Source organism: Calypte anna, chromosome 4B (assembly GCF_003957555.1).
Source record: "Calypte anna isolate BGI_N300 chromosome 4B, bCalAnn1_v1.p, whole genome shotgun sequence".
Lineage (NCBI taxonomy): Eukaryota > Metazoa > Chordata > Aves > Apodiformes > Trochilidae > Calypte > Calypte anna.
Genome location: NC_044249.1, coordinates 14993069 through 15008990, shown reverse-complemented (window position 1 = coordinate 15008990; position 15922 = coordinate 14993069). Strand labels below are relative to the sequence as shown.

The window sequence follows — 15922 nt, the reverse complement described above, 5'->3', positions numbered from 1 at the left end:
ATATGTTTAAGAGGCTTGTTTGGATATTTCATTTATATTTCCTGTGTTTCAAAGATGATTGAAACGGGATGCTTTGAAGATATCAATGCATATGAAACTGATGGTACTGTGTCACCAGAGAGAGAAAGGTCTCCTAAACCAAAGAGAGGCTTCTTTCACAGACTTTTTAGTGGAGAGGTAAGGGTATTTCTTTTCTTCGGTAAGAAAATTGCCATTAAGATCTTAAGATCTGTTAAATTTTTTGTATTATTTTGTGATAGGAAAACCATGTTGCTTGCTGAATACTGAAACTAATAAAAGTTGGTTTGTTATAGTTTTGCCCTGGCACTGCACTTCAGAAACTGCTTTTTCTTCCACAGCAGTCTGTCTTCCTGGAGTGTCTGCTAGCTGTTACCTGGGGAAAAGGTTGTGTGTTGTTAATAGCTGTGCTATAGATCTTTCTTTCCTAAAGATATTAATTTGGGTCTGACCCCTTACTTATTTTGCCAGCTTTTATAAAAGCTTCTGGGGGGATGACTCAAGCAATAATTGAAATCCTCTCAATAAAAACTTAAATAAAATTGGCTAATGAACTTGAGAAGTGAGTGTGGTGGAGCAATATAACTCCTAGGACTTGCACCTGTATAAAGTTGGGTTCCCAATTAATCATCGTAGTGTATTAAGCAAATAAGTATCTCCTAAGTAAGTGTGAAGAATTGTCACAAAAGTTAAAACATCTTAGGTAGTTTAATGCCTTTACCAGAAACAAAAACATAAGAAATGTTTACATACGTTATAATAATGCACGGCCCATTCTTACACACATAACTCCTACTCTTTAGAAAATATGTAGAGGTTTATGAATTGAGTATCTATCACCTAAAAGACATGGCATATTTTTCTTCTTTGTAGGTCATGAGAAGTAGGCTATTTGGAAAGCTTCTCAGTTGAAGATGTTGTCTGCAATTCTGCTTGCTCAGTATGCCTGCACTTAGTGGAATTATCTTGAGAAGCATGAGTTTGTTCCAGTAGAGAACACTTCAGTAGAAATTACTTTCAATTGCTTTCAAGAAGAAATGGAATCTTAAAATTGCTAGGAGCATATAATTAAGTAGCCACATCAGGGCCATGTATTAAAATTGCATGATGATATTTTTTGTCATCACCCGGTAATTCACCTCTCTGAAATGGCACAATGCTAATGGAATGTATAATAGCACTGTTATTTTTAGTTCACCTTTTCAAACTCACCTTTCTTCCACTCACAGTAATGGAATAGAAGGAATGGTTTAGTGTACTAATCATCTCATACAGCTAAAGTAAAAGCTTTTGTCTTACAGTAGTCTTTTCAAGCTGAATCAGCAGGGTTCATACTGTCCCAAGATACATTTCTGTGTATTGAGAAAGAGTCCCGAAAAAAATGGATACAAGTTGAGTCTTTCATTGGTTTTGAAGTTATAAGACTGCAGTTAATTGTCCTGTGAAGTTAAGAGAAGGAAAAATCTTAAGGTTAAATAACTTGAGATTTGGAATTGGGTTGTAGTTTTCTTTCATATTCCCAAAGAATATAGTTGGTATGTAGTAAATTGTGCAGGAAAAAAGAAACATCTCCCTCCTTCCCTAGCCTGTCTGTGCCCCACAAAACACACAAACGAACAAGATTGTCAATTCTGCAGCTGAATTGTCTCTTTCTTCTCTTACAGGTCTGCTTTAAATCTGATTGCAGTGATGATGAACAGGAGTCCTCCAGACTTTAAAAGATTTTCGTATCATCAGAAGGATGAGCAAACTTTAAATGTTTTATATCTCTGTAGCAAAGTGTATTATACATATTTTTTATCTGAGTTCAAGGATTTTTGTACATTTGTACTTCATTTGTTTTAAGATGTATATTTTCACTAAAGCTTAATTGTACAAAAAGCAGTGAGTGCTATTTGTGTGAGTGTGTTTCTGTGTGTATTTGATTTCTCTTGATTTTTTTTCCTGGTGGAATAATCTAGAAATACTACAAGATTTTTAAAGCACAGAGATAATATCTATGGCATTACTGTAATTTGACTTTATATGTTCCTAGTAAAAGTCTTCTTGTTCATTAGGATCTTTATTAAGTTTTCTTAACAGTAAAATTCTGGTATTACCCAGCAGCATGGCAGTGCTATTATCTCATGTATCTCTCAAGCAAATGCTAAGGAAAACGGAATTCGGTGCACTGTGGCCAGCTATTGCAAATTGCTCTTTACTATCTGGCTCTGTAGATTATCTTCCTATGTTTCTATATATACAGATTTCTGAATGCCTAGCTTAATCCTGTAACAAATTGTATTACCCCATTCTTCTCCTTTCTATCCATTTTACATATCTTCTCCATACAGTTTCATGTCATGGACCATGCAAGTAGACCTATGCCAAAATTTTATAACCATATTGAGTACTTCATAGTCTTTACTAAAAGGCTTTCTTTTTAACCACGGGGACACCTTTTTAATTTTTTCTGTGACTGAAATTATTTACAACTATGTGTGGGATGTGATAGTTTTATAATGAGTCAAAAAACAAAGCATGGGCTCTTCTTACTTAACTCCTCTCTGATTATTTTGTTGTAATATGCAATGTTGTAGGGTTGTCAGCAATTACTGCCACTGAGAGAAGGACAAGGTAGTATTAAGTATCAAATTTAACAATGTAAAGAAACTTTTCATATAATGTTTAAAAACTTAAACATTAAAACCTACCTTTAATGACTGCTTGACACAGACATGGAGCTGGTATTTAGTTTTAAATTTAGAAGATTTAGTTACCTGTTCATTAGTAAAACTGTTTCCAGCTGGTTCTGTTCTTTTGAACTCAACATATGTCAGACTTTTGATTTTGTATATGTTCTGGCAAAACTATTAATCTGTGTATGAGAATGAACATAGGGGATACATTTCACTAACAGCCTCAACATTTGAATTAAGGACTTGGAATATAACAATGCTCTTGGAGACATGAATTTTGTTACATAATTTGTTCTGTATTCTGAAGATGTCTTCACTGAACGTGCTTTTTTTTTTTTTTCCCCTCTTGAATCTCTAGTGCACCAACCAGACTATAGTCACATGTATTATACACACTGAATAGCAACTGAATAGCCCTCTACCTCAAATAGGTTTCTGGTTCTGATCCACAGACCCAATGGAAGAAACTTAAGCTGCTTCTGAGAAACTCGTAAGATATTTGATACTGAAGCCTTTTGTCATGTTTTAAGTCACAGTATTTTGTATCTACTGACAAATGTTTTAAAGGGTTAGACTTTGAAAAAAGTTGGGAAAACAGTTGCTTCAGAATCCCACTAGGGCTGAGTTGGTGTCTATCTGAAATTATTCCTTTTGGCTCCTTTGCTGCATAGATGAGGAAGACATCAAAATGGCTGCTGTAGAAAATGCAAAGGGAGAAATTGGCAGAAGGAGAGTCTGGATGAATTGCTGGAAGATAGGCAGATGCAACAGTGAAGGGATGGGAGGCTTGACAGAGAAATATCTGAAGTAATGGTGTTGGCTGGAACCATTATGTGTGAGACAATAAGCTGGCATGGTCTGACCTGACCCTCTCTATTATGTTCCACAGTAATAGAAGGACTCTGAAAAGCTGGGTATGGAGAAATAGGCAAGGAATAAAAGGGTTTTATAAGTACGTACCCAGCTGGAGAAATGGTCATGTTTCTCTGAGTAAGGGTTTAATTTTCTAAGATCTTGAGTTTTCTGTTTTAAGGCAAACATGACCATATTACCATTAGATATATGGGGTGACAGTCTGGATTTAATGCCTTTTTAGAGCAACCTGAAATTTGAGCAAGAATGCCATGTACATAAGCTGAGTAATTTTTATAAAGAAAATGGAGAAATTGGCTTTTATCAATATTTTTTTAAAACCCTGAAACTGTTTTTCCTGTATATATAATTTTCTGTCCATATTGAAGGAGGATGTTTCTATTTAAATAAACAAAACTCTTCTATTTCAGAGAGCTGAGGCTTTAACACTGTTAAAGGAAGACAAAAGGCTAGATGATAAAAAAAGGGAAATTGTTTCTAAGAAGTGGGTATTTATATGTCCACTATTTTGAACAAGGAACTCCAACCATGCAAAAAGTGAGGAACTTTTTCATTTTTATGAAGCTTTCACATTTCACAGGTTTCATTTAACAAATGTTTTCTTATGTTCTGAATAATATTATGGAACTGTTTTTTTAATAACTGCATGTTAGCAGGATTCAGACCTAAATTCCATAGGGGGAATAGCACTTTTCCTCAGCAGGCTGAAGATGACGTTTTCTACTCTAAACCTGTCCCTTTTGGATAGAAATATAACCTCACAATAATGACTAGATATTATCTAATGTGAATCCCCTAATGATTTAGAAAAGACAAGAAACTGGAAGGATCAGCAGAGCTCTCCTTATACAGTACATGGAGATTTAGATGTGATGCCGTTTAATCTAATGTGACTGATATAAACTTGATATGAACTTTGCTTTTGATTTTTGTAGGACTCAACTGAAACCAAGAAGGGGAAGGGCAGCAGGTTGTGTCTACTGATTATGAGGCCTTTTATATCCATGAAGCTGTTTAAAAAAAAAAAAAAAGCCAAGAGAAATTCTTGTCATTCAGTATGCCTATGTTATACCTCCATTAATTCAGATTCTTGATCACAGAATTATAGAATAGTTGAGGCTGGCAGGGACTTGTAAAGGTCATCAAGTCCAGCCCCCCTGCAATGAGCAGGGATGTCTTCAACTAGGTAAGATAACTCTGATAAGGTTTCTCAGAGCCCTGGCCTGTCCCACCTTAAATGGTTCTAGGGATTTCTAGCAACCTCTGCCACTGTTTCACCACCCTCATAAAAGATTTCCTCCTTATATCTAGTCTGAATCTACCCTCCTTTAGTTCAAAACCATCACCCCTTGTCCTGTTTCAGCAGGCTCTGCTAAAAAGTTTGCATAAAAAAGGCTTTAATGGTGAGGCAGTCCAACAGCCCCTCTGCTTTGTCTTACTGAAATGCCATGGAGTAACTTGTATGAGCTCAAACCTTCTTTTCTGTGGCTAAGTCTGTAAGTCCTAATGTCTGCGTGTACATACCTCATGAATCTCTACCTTCAGCTCAGAAACTGTGAAACAGTGTTCCAGTATCTTATTGATTTATTTAATGCTTCTGAGTGTTGTGACCAAACAAATAGAATCTTTGTGCTTCAGGGTTTTCTTTCTATCAAAAGAAATTGTCAGCCTTTTTTTTTTCATTTTCCTAGAGGTACAGACTTCATAGCACAGAAATGAGCACCAAAAAATAATTACTGTATAGTAATAAATATGAAGAAACTGGTATTTCCATAAGAAAGAGAGCATTATTTACAAATTTTAGCCTTTTGTAAGAGATGTTGGATTTTCCCCCAAATTATTCCTAAAACAAGAGGTGTTGAAGGTTTTTTTATTATTAAAGAGCATTATCTCCCTCTCAGAATGAAATGATGCCTAATTTGAGAAATCGGTGATAGAAGCTATCAAAAGCAACTAAAAATCTACTTTTAGAATGCACTTCAATTATTTTTCAAACCATACTGATGTAAGAAATCTATCATTGCCATTTGTAACAACAAAGAATAATTGTCTGCAAATTACTGAAATAAGTCATTGGAAATAATGTTATTTTGCTTTGGTTTGCAAGTTAATATTACACTAATTTAACACTGGAATTATCAACATCACTTTGGTGATAGATTTTTTTCAGAAAATTCTTATCTTTAGGAATAGCTCAAAAATTGAATTAAAAGTTAAAAAGTAAGAGGAAGCATCTTTAAGTTAAATTTATGTTTACTTTGATCTGAATTACCTGCCTGGCTCCTTTTGGTGATGATGATGTCATCTCATTTTTTAATTTCATAGTTGTTCTTATGGTGTAAGTTACATTTTAAACATGAAATGGAGGAAACTTTTCCTATGTTCCACATGTGTCCAAAACTCTTTCCAAGTCTGGCAGAGCTGATTGTTACATGTGATGTATTAGTTTCACTATCTCCAAACCACTGACATGTTCTCATGAGCTGTTTTCCTGGATGTTCTAGCATTGTTATTCTTGAAATAAAAGCAAAACACTGCCACATATCTCAACCACATGTATTACTGTCCAATGTGCTTTATTTACCATGTCTGTCATGGTAGCTGGGATAGATAAAAGAAAAATTGTAACTAAAAAAAAAATGCAATTTTTTGAATTAAGAAATGTGTATTCCATGCTGTGATTTCATTACCAGTGTAAGATGGTCAGATCCAGGAAAAATTGCACTAGCTTTGTTGAATTTGCTCAACTGATACCTTATCTCATGGTTTGAATCTTGATTTCTTTATAAATTTCTATGTGAAAAGACAGAAACAGTGGGGTAGGCTGGTTTTCTATAACATATTTACTATAATAACCCTATGAATGTGAGTGCAGGATTGGCCAGTAGTAGCTGTAGCTCTATTTGTCATCAGCCTTGTCATGGATGTTGAATTTTCTTCTATAGCCAAAGGCAAATAACCAGACTTCACTTTCCTTGAGAATTTGTACCTAGGTAGTAGTTGGATTTGGGCTTTTCTGTATGAAATATTTTTCAACTGTAGGCTGCTTATATTTTCAGCCTTTTGCCCAGTTTATGCAAAGGCTTTTCCTGTAATTTTAAGATAGGAGTTGAACAGCTCATCAATCCATTGCTACACAAAGCATCTTGAAATTCAGTGCCTTTAGCAGTAATTTAATCATGCTGTGGCATAGTGCAGATTATCTGTGCATGTGTCAGACCCCAGGGGCCAGCAGCCTCATGAAGTCTGCACTGAGTAGTACCAATTACCTGCTGAATTGTTGGTGTAAATGCAGAAACGCTGACCTTGGGACAGGAAAAAAAAAGTTTTTTATGTGCTTATTCAACCAGTTTTAAAAAACATTAAGAGGTAACCTGTGCCCAGGTAGCCTGTGTTTAGGGAACCTTTCCATGTTCGTGATGGCTTTCTTTTAAAAACAAGGTAAAAGCATGTTTCCTCTCTCTCTCTCTCTCTTTTTTTTTTTTTTTTTTTTCATCTGGAGATCGAGATTCATTTATCATCATCCACTAAAGTCCTTATAACCTTTTAGGTTATTCACTGTTATTCCACTGAGACTGTGACTTTATATTTCTCTGTGGCAATTGCAGCTTGACAAAAATTCCTGTTCTCTAGCCCTGCCTGCTTGTTCTTGCCCCTTGCCTGTTTTGCAACACTTTTAAAAACATTTTTTAAATTTTTAAATTTTATTATTATCCTTTTGCCAGTGCAGCTCTTCAGGGGGCTGCTCTTTGAGCAGCAGCAGTGACATGATATGTGCAAAACGACGGAGCAGTGATCAACTATCTACTGATGAAGCACTTTCTGAAGAAAAAACCTGGTATCCCTGAGTTCCCTTCCAGTTTCCAGGACTCACTGCTAATGAGCCAGAGGTTTCAGACTGCCAGGACATTTGGGAAGGAGAAGGAGAACAAAGAGGAGTGTGCTTGTGGGCAGGCAGTGCCTTGGCATTTCTGCCTGTGAGTCAGCAGCCCTGAGAGGACTGGCACACATTGAGATCAAAAGGTTCACAACAGTTCTGCAAAGCCCGACCTGTTTGGTGGCTTCTTTAATCCCTGCTAAGAGCTTATGCTCTTTTTAATGTGCTTGAATTTATTTCAACGTGTGGCGTGGCACATGCACTGATCACGTAGTGTTTGTTGCATTCCAGATACTTCCAGTTATCGTTTGCTAAATCGTAATAAAAAAAATCATCATCATCTGTATATTCCAGAGAAAAATCTCTGCAAGCTTCATCATAAAAGAATGGGGGAAAGTATTTTGTCCCACATTTACAATGAAGCTAAGGTTTTGCTGTGAGGTGACTTGCTTGCAGTACTGGCTATGGGTTTACTTTCAGAGGACTCTTCCAAATGCTTCATCTTTAACCAGTTAACCCAGTTACCTGGCACAGCACCCTGTTACTGAGTAATTGGCAAAAATGGGATCAGTAGGGTGTTTCTGCCATATCCAAGGACAGGAGCTTCGCTGCTTTTCCATGACTTGCATAATGAAGTCATGGGAATTTTATTGGGAATTTCTCTTCTCAAAGGCTCCAGGGCCTGTTCTGCTCTGCAACCCATGTCAGGTGATGCAGGATCATTGCGATACAAGCTGAAATGCCAGTTCTTATCAGCTGTCATTATGAAAGCGCACCAACAGACAGGTCTGTGCTAATCAGCGCTTTCGCTGCAGATTTACAATGCTGGGGAGATTTTATTTTTGTTATAACAATAACACTGTCGGTGCTGTGAGTTCCGTTCCCTTGCCCCCTCTCCCTGCGCCTCGCTTTGGGGCACACAAAGCACCTCCAGCGCAGCAGGGGGCGCTGCGCCGCACCCCTCGTGCCAGCGGGCACTGGGACCCCGCGGCCCTGGCTCCTCACCCGTGTCGGGGACTTCCGGCGGATTCCTCTTTCTGATTGGACAACGGCCTTGTCGCTCTTCCCTGAGGCCCCGGCCTCGTGCCCGCCGGTGTCTCTATGACGTCAGCGTGCGCGTGACACCTCCCCGGGGGTTCGCGCTGTGCGCGTGCGCGAGGGCGCGCGGAGGGCGGGGATTTGGGGGCGGGGCCTGGGTGAGGCGGAGGCGGGACGGGGCGGGGGCGGGGGAGCCGCGTGGGGCCTGATGGGACGGATCCAAGATGGCGGCGGGGCGGGCTGGGAGCGTCCGCGGCCCCCTGCAGCTTCTCCCTCATTCATTGCGGCAGTGACCGCCGAGGCGGCCTGAGCGCCGGGAGAGCGGGAGAGAGCGAGAGTCGGACCCGCCGGAAGGGAGCGAGACGCCGCCGGGCCTCTGTGAGAGGGCGGGGAGGAGTGTCGGGTCGGTGCCGCCGGCGCGGGCGGAGCGGACATGGCCACCATGGAGAAGCTGACGAAGGCCTTCGAGTCGCTGCGCTCCTTCCAGCAGCAGCAGAGTCCCGCTGCCATCCCCGAGGAGCCGTTCCAGAGACCGTGAGTAGCCCGCAGCCGGGGGCTGGGAGGGCTCCCGGCTCATTGCGGCCTCCTCCTCCCCAGGGCGGCTGCTGACAGGCGGAGCGGCGGTCCCGCGGGACACGGCCCTGGGGCGCTCCCCTGTCCTTGGCCGGGGGCTGCCTGCTCTCTACTGAAGTTTAAGCTGGGAATAACTTTTCTGGGCAAGCACATTTGAAAATGCGGCGGTACGGATAAGGAGCAGAACAGGCCAGACGCTGTGTGGGTTCTACGAAGGAGAACTTTACTTTCAGCTAAAACAGTGATGGAAAAAAGGCGGAAAATTCCGAGGCTTAACAGGGCGCTAAATCTTATAAAATCCGAGCTCTGATGCGTCTGTGGGGAGCTGATGTGGGTGTCTTTTTATGACAAACTTCATGTAAAGTCTTGTGCTCTGACTTGCTGCGCAGAGACCTAAGAGAAATTAGTTCAAATATTCCTAATAGCCGTCTGCTCTCAAACATTAGGAGCAGATGAATTCCATCCATGCGATACTCAGGTTTCCCACCGGGAGGCATTACTGGAGGACGAGGAGCTGTTCAGTCTCACAGTGCTGCCTTTACATTGGCAGCTTCTAGAAATACTTTTTATTGAGCAGGTGAAAAGACACAGGATTTTATGGCATAAATACATGAGTCATATTGTTGACTTTTTTCTCCAGCTCATGGGGAGAAAGGAGAAGCAGAAGGGTTGAGGAGCGGGTAACTTGTAAATTGGCAGTTTTATAGTGCTTTGGCAGAGGATGGTAAGCAGGGAAGCTGGGCTCTTGGCCACCTGCTCCCACAGTACATTCTGCTTTGGATGCCAAGGAAATGATCATGGTTGATACTGTTTTGAGAGTGTTGTCTCAAACAATCTCAATGTATTTTTAAATTTCTGGGGCATAACATGAAAAATATAACATTCATGAGCTAATTATGTTTAGATGCCTTACTGATCTGCAGGGACTAATTGTTCTGGGATGTGTGGGTTTTGTGCTTATCCTTTGTGCTATGTGGAGCAATAGCACATCTCTTCCTAGTCTTTCCTATCTGTAGTTGAAAAAAAAAAATCTGTCCAGAAAGTTATTGATAAGATCATGGTATTTCAAGAGAAAGTCCTAAAACTTATTTGTGGTGCTTGCTGAGGGATGATATGCTTGCTTAGGGGGTCTGAATTTAGGCATACTCTATTCAGAATATTAAAAAAATTAGGATTGTAGTTGTCCTTGTTGACTTCACTTTGTGTTTAAAAATAGTGTATGTGTTCAGAAAGCTGATGGTGTTGCATGCCCCCAGGAGCTTTACAGATTCAGTAATAGCACTAAGCCTTACAAATGCCTATGGAAGGATATCATGGTAGTCTTTGCTGAAGTTTCACAGATTTTTAGTGAAACTCCAGGTAACATCTTCATGTAATTCACAATAGTGTCTGCATTTTTGTACATTTGCTTGTAATGGACTAAAAAGGAAAATTGCCTCAGTGTTCTTACTGTGTTTGCAAGAGGTGTTCATCTTAATTGTGGTTCTGTACAACTAGCACAAGTATTTTATAGTTTTGTGTAGTAACTTTCTATCATTTTATCTGTTTACTGTTGTAAAAGTATGACAGCTTACCTATCAGTAATGAAAGAATAAATTAATTGATGAATGTCATAGCACAAATGCAACTGGTTTGCTGCTTAATTGTTTTGTTAGATACCTGTTTGACATTGTGCATCAGATCAAAGTTGTCCCATTGCCTAAACTGGACAAGTGAGAAGCTGCCTGGTTTTCCTCAAGTTGTAATCTCATTATTACAGGTGGTGTTAGACATTTTTTTGTTGGACTTTTTTCTACAATAGAAGTAAAACTAGCTACCCACCTTAACTTTATTTATCTCCCAAAATAAGCTACTTTAATTTACAACAACACTGCTACATCCACATGATTAAAAATAACTAAAAAAAAAATAAAATTCACTTATCCTGTTGGAGGAGGCAAAGATGATCTTTTGAATATCTTTGGTAGAACATAATTATACATCTGGTTAGTGACTGAGCACTGCTAAGGACTCTGCCTGCCACTGTGAAGTGCTTTAAGAACACAGAGTTATGGGGCTTGAGGTGACTTAATGGCACAACATGTATTGAAGATTTTCTGGGCACTCGACAAAACTGGTGTCCTGGCTTTGCTTTGTTCATTGAAATATTAATTAAGTCTTACTGAGAAGTTATGAGCTTTTTTTTTTTGGAGATTTTAATCAGCAATAATCATGTGTTATTCTTTTTGTATGTGTCCCATTCAGGCATCAGTTTCTGGGTCCCCTCTACTGTCTATTGTAGTTTATTTTTCTTCTGTGAAAATTCCAGTTGTACTCTCATCTCATATTGCTTCTATACACTTTTACTGAGGCATCTTATTTTTTCCATCTTTATTTTTACCCTTTTTCAGTGCCTTAAATTTTGGTTGGAGTTAGGTGTTTTGGTTTGTATTACAAAACCCCCACTGACTTAGAATTTGATTAGTATGATGAAGAAATTAAGATTTTATCAGTGAAACTAAAGGGGGATGTCACACAACATCCTATATTTTACGTTTTATTAATTTTTACCTCTTACAGTGATCTGAATGCCTTGCAAAGGGTACTTCTGTAAAAGTAGCTTTGATTTGATTGATCCAAAGGTGGATTCTTCACTTTTTTCTCTAGTCTACTTGTTATAGTAGTTAATTATTGTAATTGATTTTAATGGTGCTCTGTTTGAATTTTTTCTCCTTGCATTTGGTTCTAGCCATTACCTTTACAGCAACAGGTGCTGCTAGAGCCAGTGCTCTCCAGCAATACGTGTTTTTCTATGCTAATTGATTTTTTTTTTTAATGTTTGGAGCTGTGGTCGTAGATTTCAGTGCTGTCTGTAGAGTTATGATATTTTTGCTCAATTGAAAGTTACATGAACTGTGTGGATAACACCCATTGCCCTGCTTTTGAGTGGTGGTTCCTAGGTTATTTTCCCTTTGAGCTACCATGTCTAGGGTTAGTCACAGATGTTGTGGAGCTGTTCTAGTAGACTGCCCATCCTTGTCTGTTACTGTACATTGTTTGAAGTGTCCTCCATATTTGGCCTTAGTTTATTTCTTGATCCACTCTGTTTTCAGTTTGTTATCTTTGTTATATTTGAGTTTCCCTCTAGAGCTTCTGTACTCCTTTTACATATCCTTAATTTGATGGGCTAATAAAAATCAGTATCACTGAGCTGCATCTCTCTGTAGCTAGGTCATTTAAAAAAAAAAACAAACTAGTTCTCTCTCTCTTCTGCTGGTATGGGCATAGAAAATGAGTGCATGCACATGATGTACATTATAAGTGGCTTTAATTTCTCTAGTGGCTGGTGTTTTTGGAAGTTGAATAACCAAATGGCATATGAAAGACTGTACAGCAAACTCAGTTGAATGTTTTTTATTCCTTCTGAGAGTAACTGGTAGCCTTCACCTCTAGTTTGTTATTTCAGTTTAAACAGTAACTTGTTACCTATATGCATTCCTTCTCAGTTTTCACATTACATTTTCTCTATCCAGGCATTTTTTTTAAAGTTACTTATTTTAGTAAGGTCAAAAAGCCTGCATTGACTGAGCTCTCTGTTTGCAGAAATCTGCTGAAGAGATTGATCTGCACTAGTCTGAGTAGTATTGAACACTACTGCCTGCCTTGCTCAGGGCTATATTATGTTTAGATAATGAACTATCCTCAAAGCAGTCTAATTTGGCAATATCTTCAGTGTATTTTGTATCTGGAATAGTGAGATGGATAAGTTCAGACATCTATTCTATTCAAGGGTTGAGTGTGTACTGAAAATGGTCCTCATAAGAGATGCAGGCAATGCTAGGTAAAAATTACCATTAAAAAAAAATTATTTATTCAATTTCTTAGGTGCCCATTTACATTGATAGTGCTTAATCACTTGGACATTTTAGGAAGTAGTTGCTATTTTTCTAGAGGGGATATGAAAGTGCTGTTGAAGTCTCTGGTGCTTTTTCAATATAGAAAGTAATCATAGAGCTTGATCAAATTCAGATTGGCTGCTTGTATTCTGCCAGGAGCAAAGAAGAGGTCCTCTTTGAGGAATGCTAAAACTTACCTTAACAAAATAATGTCAAGTTCAAATGCCTTTGTTAAGAACCATCCCTTAAACTTAAAAAAGGTGTTTCTGGGTGAGATGAGAAGATCTTTGGGAGAAGAAACTTTAATCCTGGCAGCAAATGCTTTTAGCCCTCCACTTCCAACCTATTAAAAGAAAAAGGACAAGGATGCTTGCAGAGAATGACTTTTTCTTTCAAAAAATATACTATTACTTGAAATAAAGCTCTTATATTACAGTTCAATTCAAATTTTTTCTAACAATGCATTTTGAGTTAGCTTAATTTGATGTGCTACTTGCTGTAGGTCCTTAGTGCTGTGTTAACGACATTAATGTAACTCAAAGCTGTTCATGTAGTTCTCCAGTGTTTCTAGTTCAGAAATGCTGTTTTGCTATTTGATGCTTTTGTTATGGCAGACAAATACTAAAAACACAGAGCATAAATTTTCACTTTGAAACTAAAGGAGGATTCTCTGTGGATATCAGTGAAGGAGCAGGAACCACTCTGTTGTGGAACAGACTCGGGTACCTTGGGGTGTGTGGTTTGGCTCAGATGTTGCTTTTGGTAAATTATTAAAAAGTAACACCTGCTTTCCTAGAAGTGATTCTGTGTCAGTAACGTTAGAAGTAGGAGACACTGGGTACAATAAATAAAATTTCACCGTCTTAGTTACAAATATCTCTGCTCTTTGTTGGGGTGGAACAGGGAAGAAACTTCTGTTCTAAACAGAGATAGAGTTACAGGCACTTACATCCTGTTTAGTGAATGTTAAACAAATTTTGCTACTTAGAAGCTTTTTAGATTGTGCTCTGCACTGCTTGTAGCTATGAATACGTTGATTCTGTCAATTTTATCCTTTCTGTTATGCTCAGTTGAGGCAAATTGACTAAACTTGGCCTTCCCTGGACTATAGGAAGTGTTACTGTAGGAACATTATTCTTGGTGGGCATAGACTGCCTAGAGCTTTGCTATTTTTATAATTGCAAAACCATTTGAAGTCATGTGGCATATGATAGGATTGCTTTCCTTTTGAAGCTAAATTCTGATTGCCTTATGATAGGATTGCATCCTTTACAGTTTGGATACAAAATGTTCTCTAAGTTTCAGGAACTTACCAGACAATAAAAGTCTAAGTTGATAGTATGTGTGAAGAAGTTCTTTTTAAAAATATTGTATTTTTAGGTCTTTCAGGACTTGTTCTTGTGGTTTATTTGCATATTTTCCCAAACTGTTTTCTTTCTGTCAGTGTCTTTAATTCATCATCATTCTGTCTCCTCCACTTTTTCCTTCCTTTCTCTTTACTTCTTTTTGTTCTTTATTTTTTCCCCATATGTTTTCTCAGTAAAAGTCATGCAATTAATATGATGCTCCCTATTAAATGTTTAATTCTTACTTTAATTCTTAATTTTATCTTTTTTTTTGTATTGTTTCTGTCTCTTGTGTTCCTCCATGGTCTAGCAGTAGTTAGTATATGAATTCTTGGCATCTACAGGTACTTGGTATACAGCTATTTACATCATGGCTGTCAGAGTGCAACACTTTCCTGTATAATCATTAGACACTACTCTAGCAATAGTGTTTAAATGGTCACTCCTTACTTTTGAAGTCTTATCTCAGGCTCATTATCATTGTGTTCTTCTTCTAGAAAGAAAGAACTTTCAACTAGCAAGAAAGATCGAGTGAATCATTGCCTAACAATATGTGAAAGCATAGTGGCTCAGTCTTTAAGGTAACACAAATCTTTAACTTATTGCATTAATATAAGTAGATACTTTGAGTGTTAGTTATATAGAGGCTTTCTGATAACTGCTGATTTTAAATGCTTAGGTTCTGTTTAAAATTGAAATGGTACCTTTTTTTTTTTTTCCCAATCTGGAATCTGAAAAATAATTTATTTATGTGTTGATTGAGTAGACATCCTTCTACCTCAGGCAGAGAAACTAAGGCACAGATGTCATGTACCTTGACAAATTATGAAATTAGGTAGGAAGGAGCAGGGAAATGATCTCTCATTCCAGATGAAGCTCTCTAAGCCATCGAATGTCTTCTTTTGTATAACTAAATGTAATACCTGTGTAGTTGCATTATGAAACCCCTTCAAAAATGGTGTTTGCATTTTGTAGTGTCCATTGTAATTTTCTAATGTTTTGTTTATTTAGAAATTCTCCAGAATTTCAGAAACTGCTGGGAATTGCTATGGAACTCTTTCTCCTCTGCAGTGAGGATGCAGAATCTGATGTCAGAATGGTTGCTGATGAATGCCTTAATAAAGTTATTAAAGTAAGAACTTTTATATACTGTATTACCTGATTTTAACTTTTCTTGATGCAGTTTCCTGTATGAATTCATATTGATGTTCTTTTAGTTGCTTTTCCTGTTGTTGATAGTATATCATAAAGTAAGAAGTTAAGTAAGCTGCTTTACTAAATTCTGTATGTGCTTTTAAGACTGAGACCAAGCTATTTAACTTGTCTTCTGGCATTCATTGTTCTAATTTATTCTTTCCTTCAGTGGTTCATGAGCTTTGTTCTCTTCAGGTTAGCCAAAATAAGAATTTGGGCTTTTCTAAAATCATTTTGTTGTACTGAGGAATACTCTATTATTGTTCGATAAGCAAAGAGAGGCTTAACATGAGGGAAGGTAAAAATATTATTAAAAAGCTGACTGAAATATCTAATGCTTTTTTATCCCAAACTAATAGTATGGTGTAATTCACGCAGTGTGATTTGCTGAGACTTGGAGGAGAAGCTTTTAGGCAATAATTAGGGTAAATAAGGTGTTCTGGAGATTAC

At 38.0% G+C, this 15922-nt stretch overlaps 2 protein-coding genes across 2 annotated transcripts in view; both read left to right on the top strand.

The window, feature by feature from the left end:
* GRK4 (G protein-coupled receptor kinase 4) overlaps nt 1-1899 on the top strand; it is a 32065-nt gene extending 30166 nt beyond the window's left edge. The window contains exons 15-16 of the mRNA XM_030450538.1: nt 55-177; nt 1683-1899. Of these exons, the coding sequence (XP_030306398.1) occupies nt 55-177; nt 1683-1736 (177 nt within the window). The 3' untranslated portion in view covers nt 1737-1899. The remainder of the gene's footprint in view (nt 1-54; nt 178-1682) is intronic.
* Nucleotides 1900-8687: 6788 nt separating this feature from the next.
* Nucleotides 8688-15922, top strand: part of HTT (huntingtin) — an 81561-nt gene continuing 74326 nt past the window's right edge. The window contains exons 1-3 of the mRNA XM_030450412.1: nt 8688-9018; nt 14776-14859; nt 15290-15410. Of these exons, the coding sequence (XP_030306272.1) occupies nt 8918-9018; nt 14776-14859; nt 15290-15410 (306 nt within the window). The 5' untranslated portion in view covers nt 8688-8917. The remainder of the gene's footprint in view (nt 9019-14775; nt 14860-15289; nt 15411-15922) is intronic.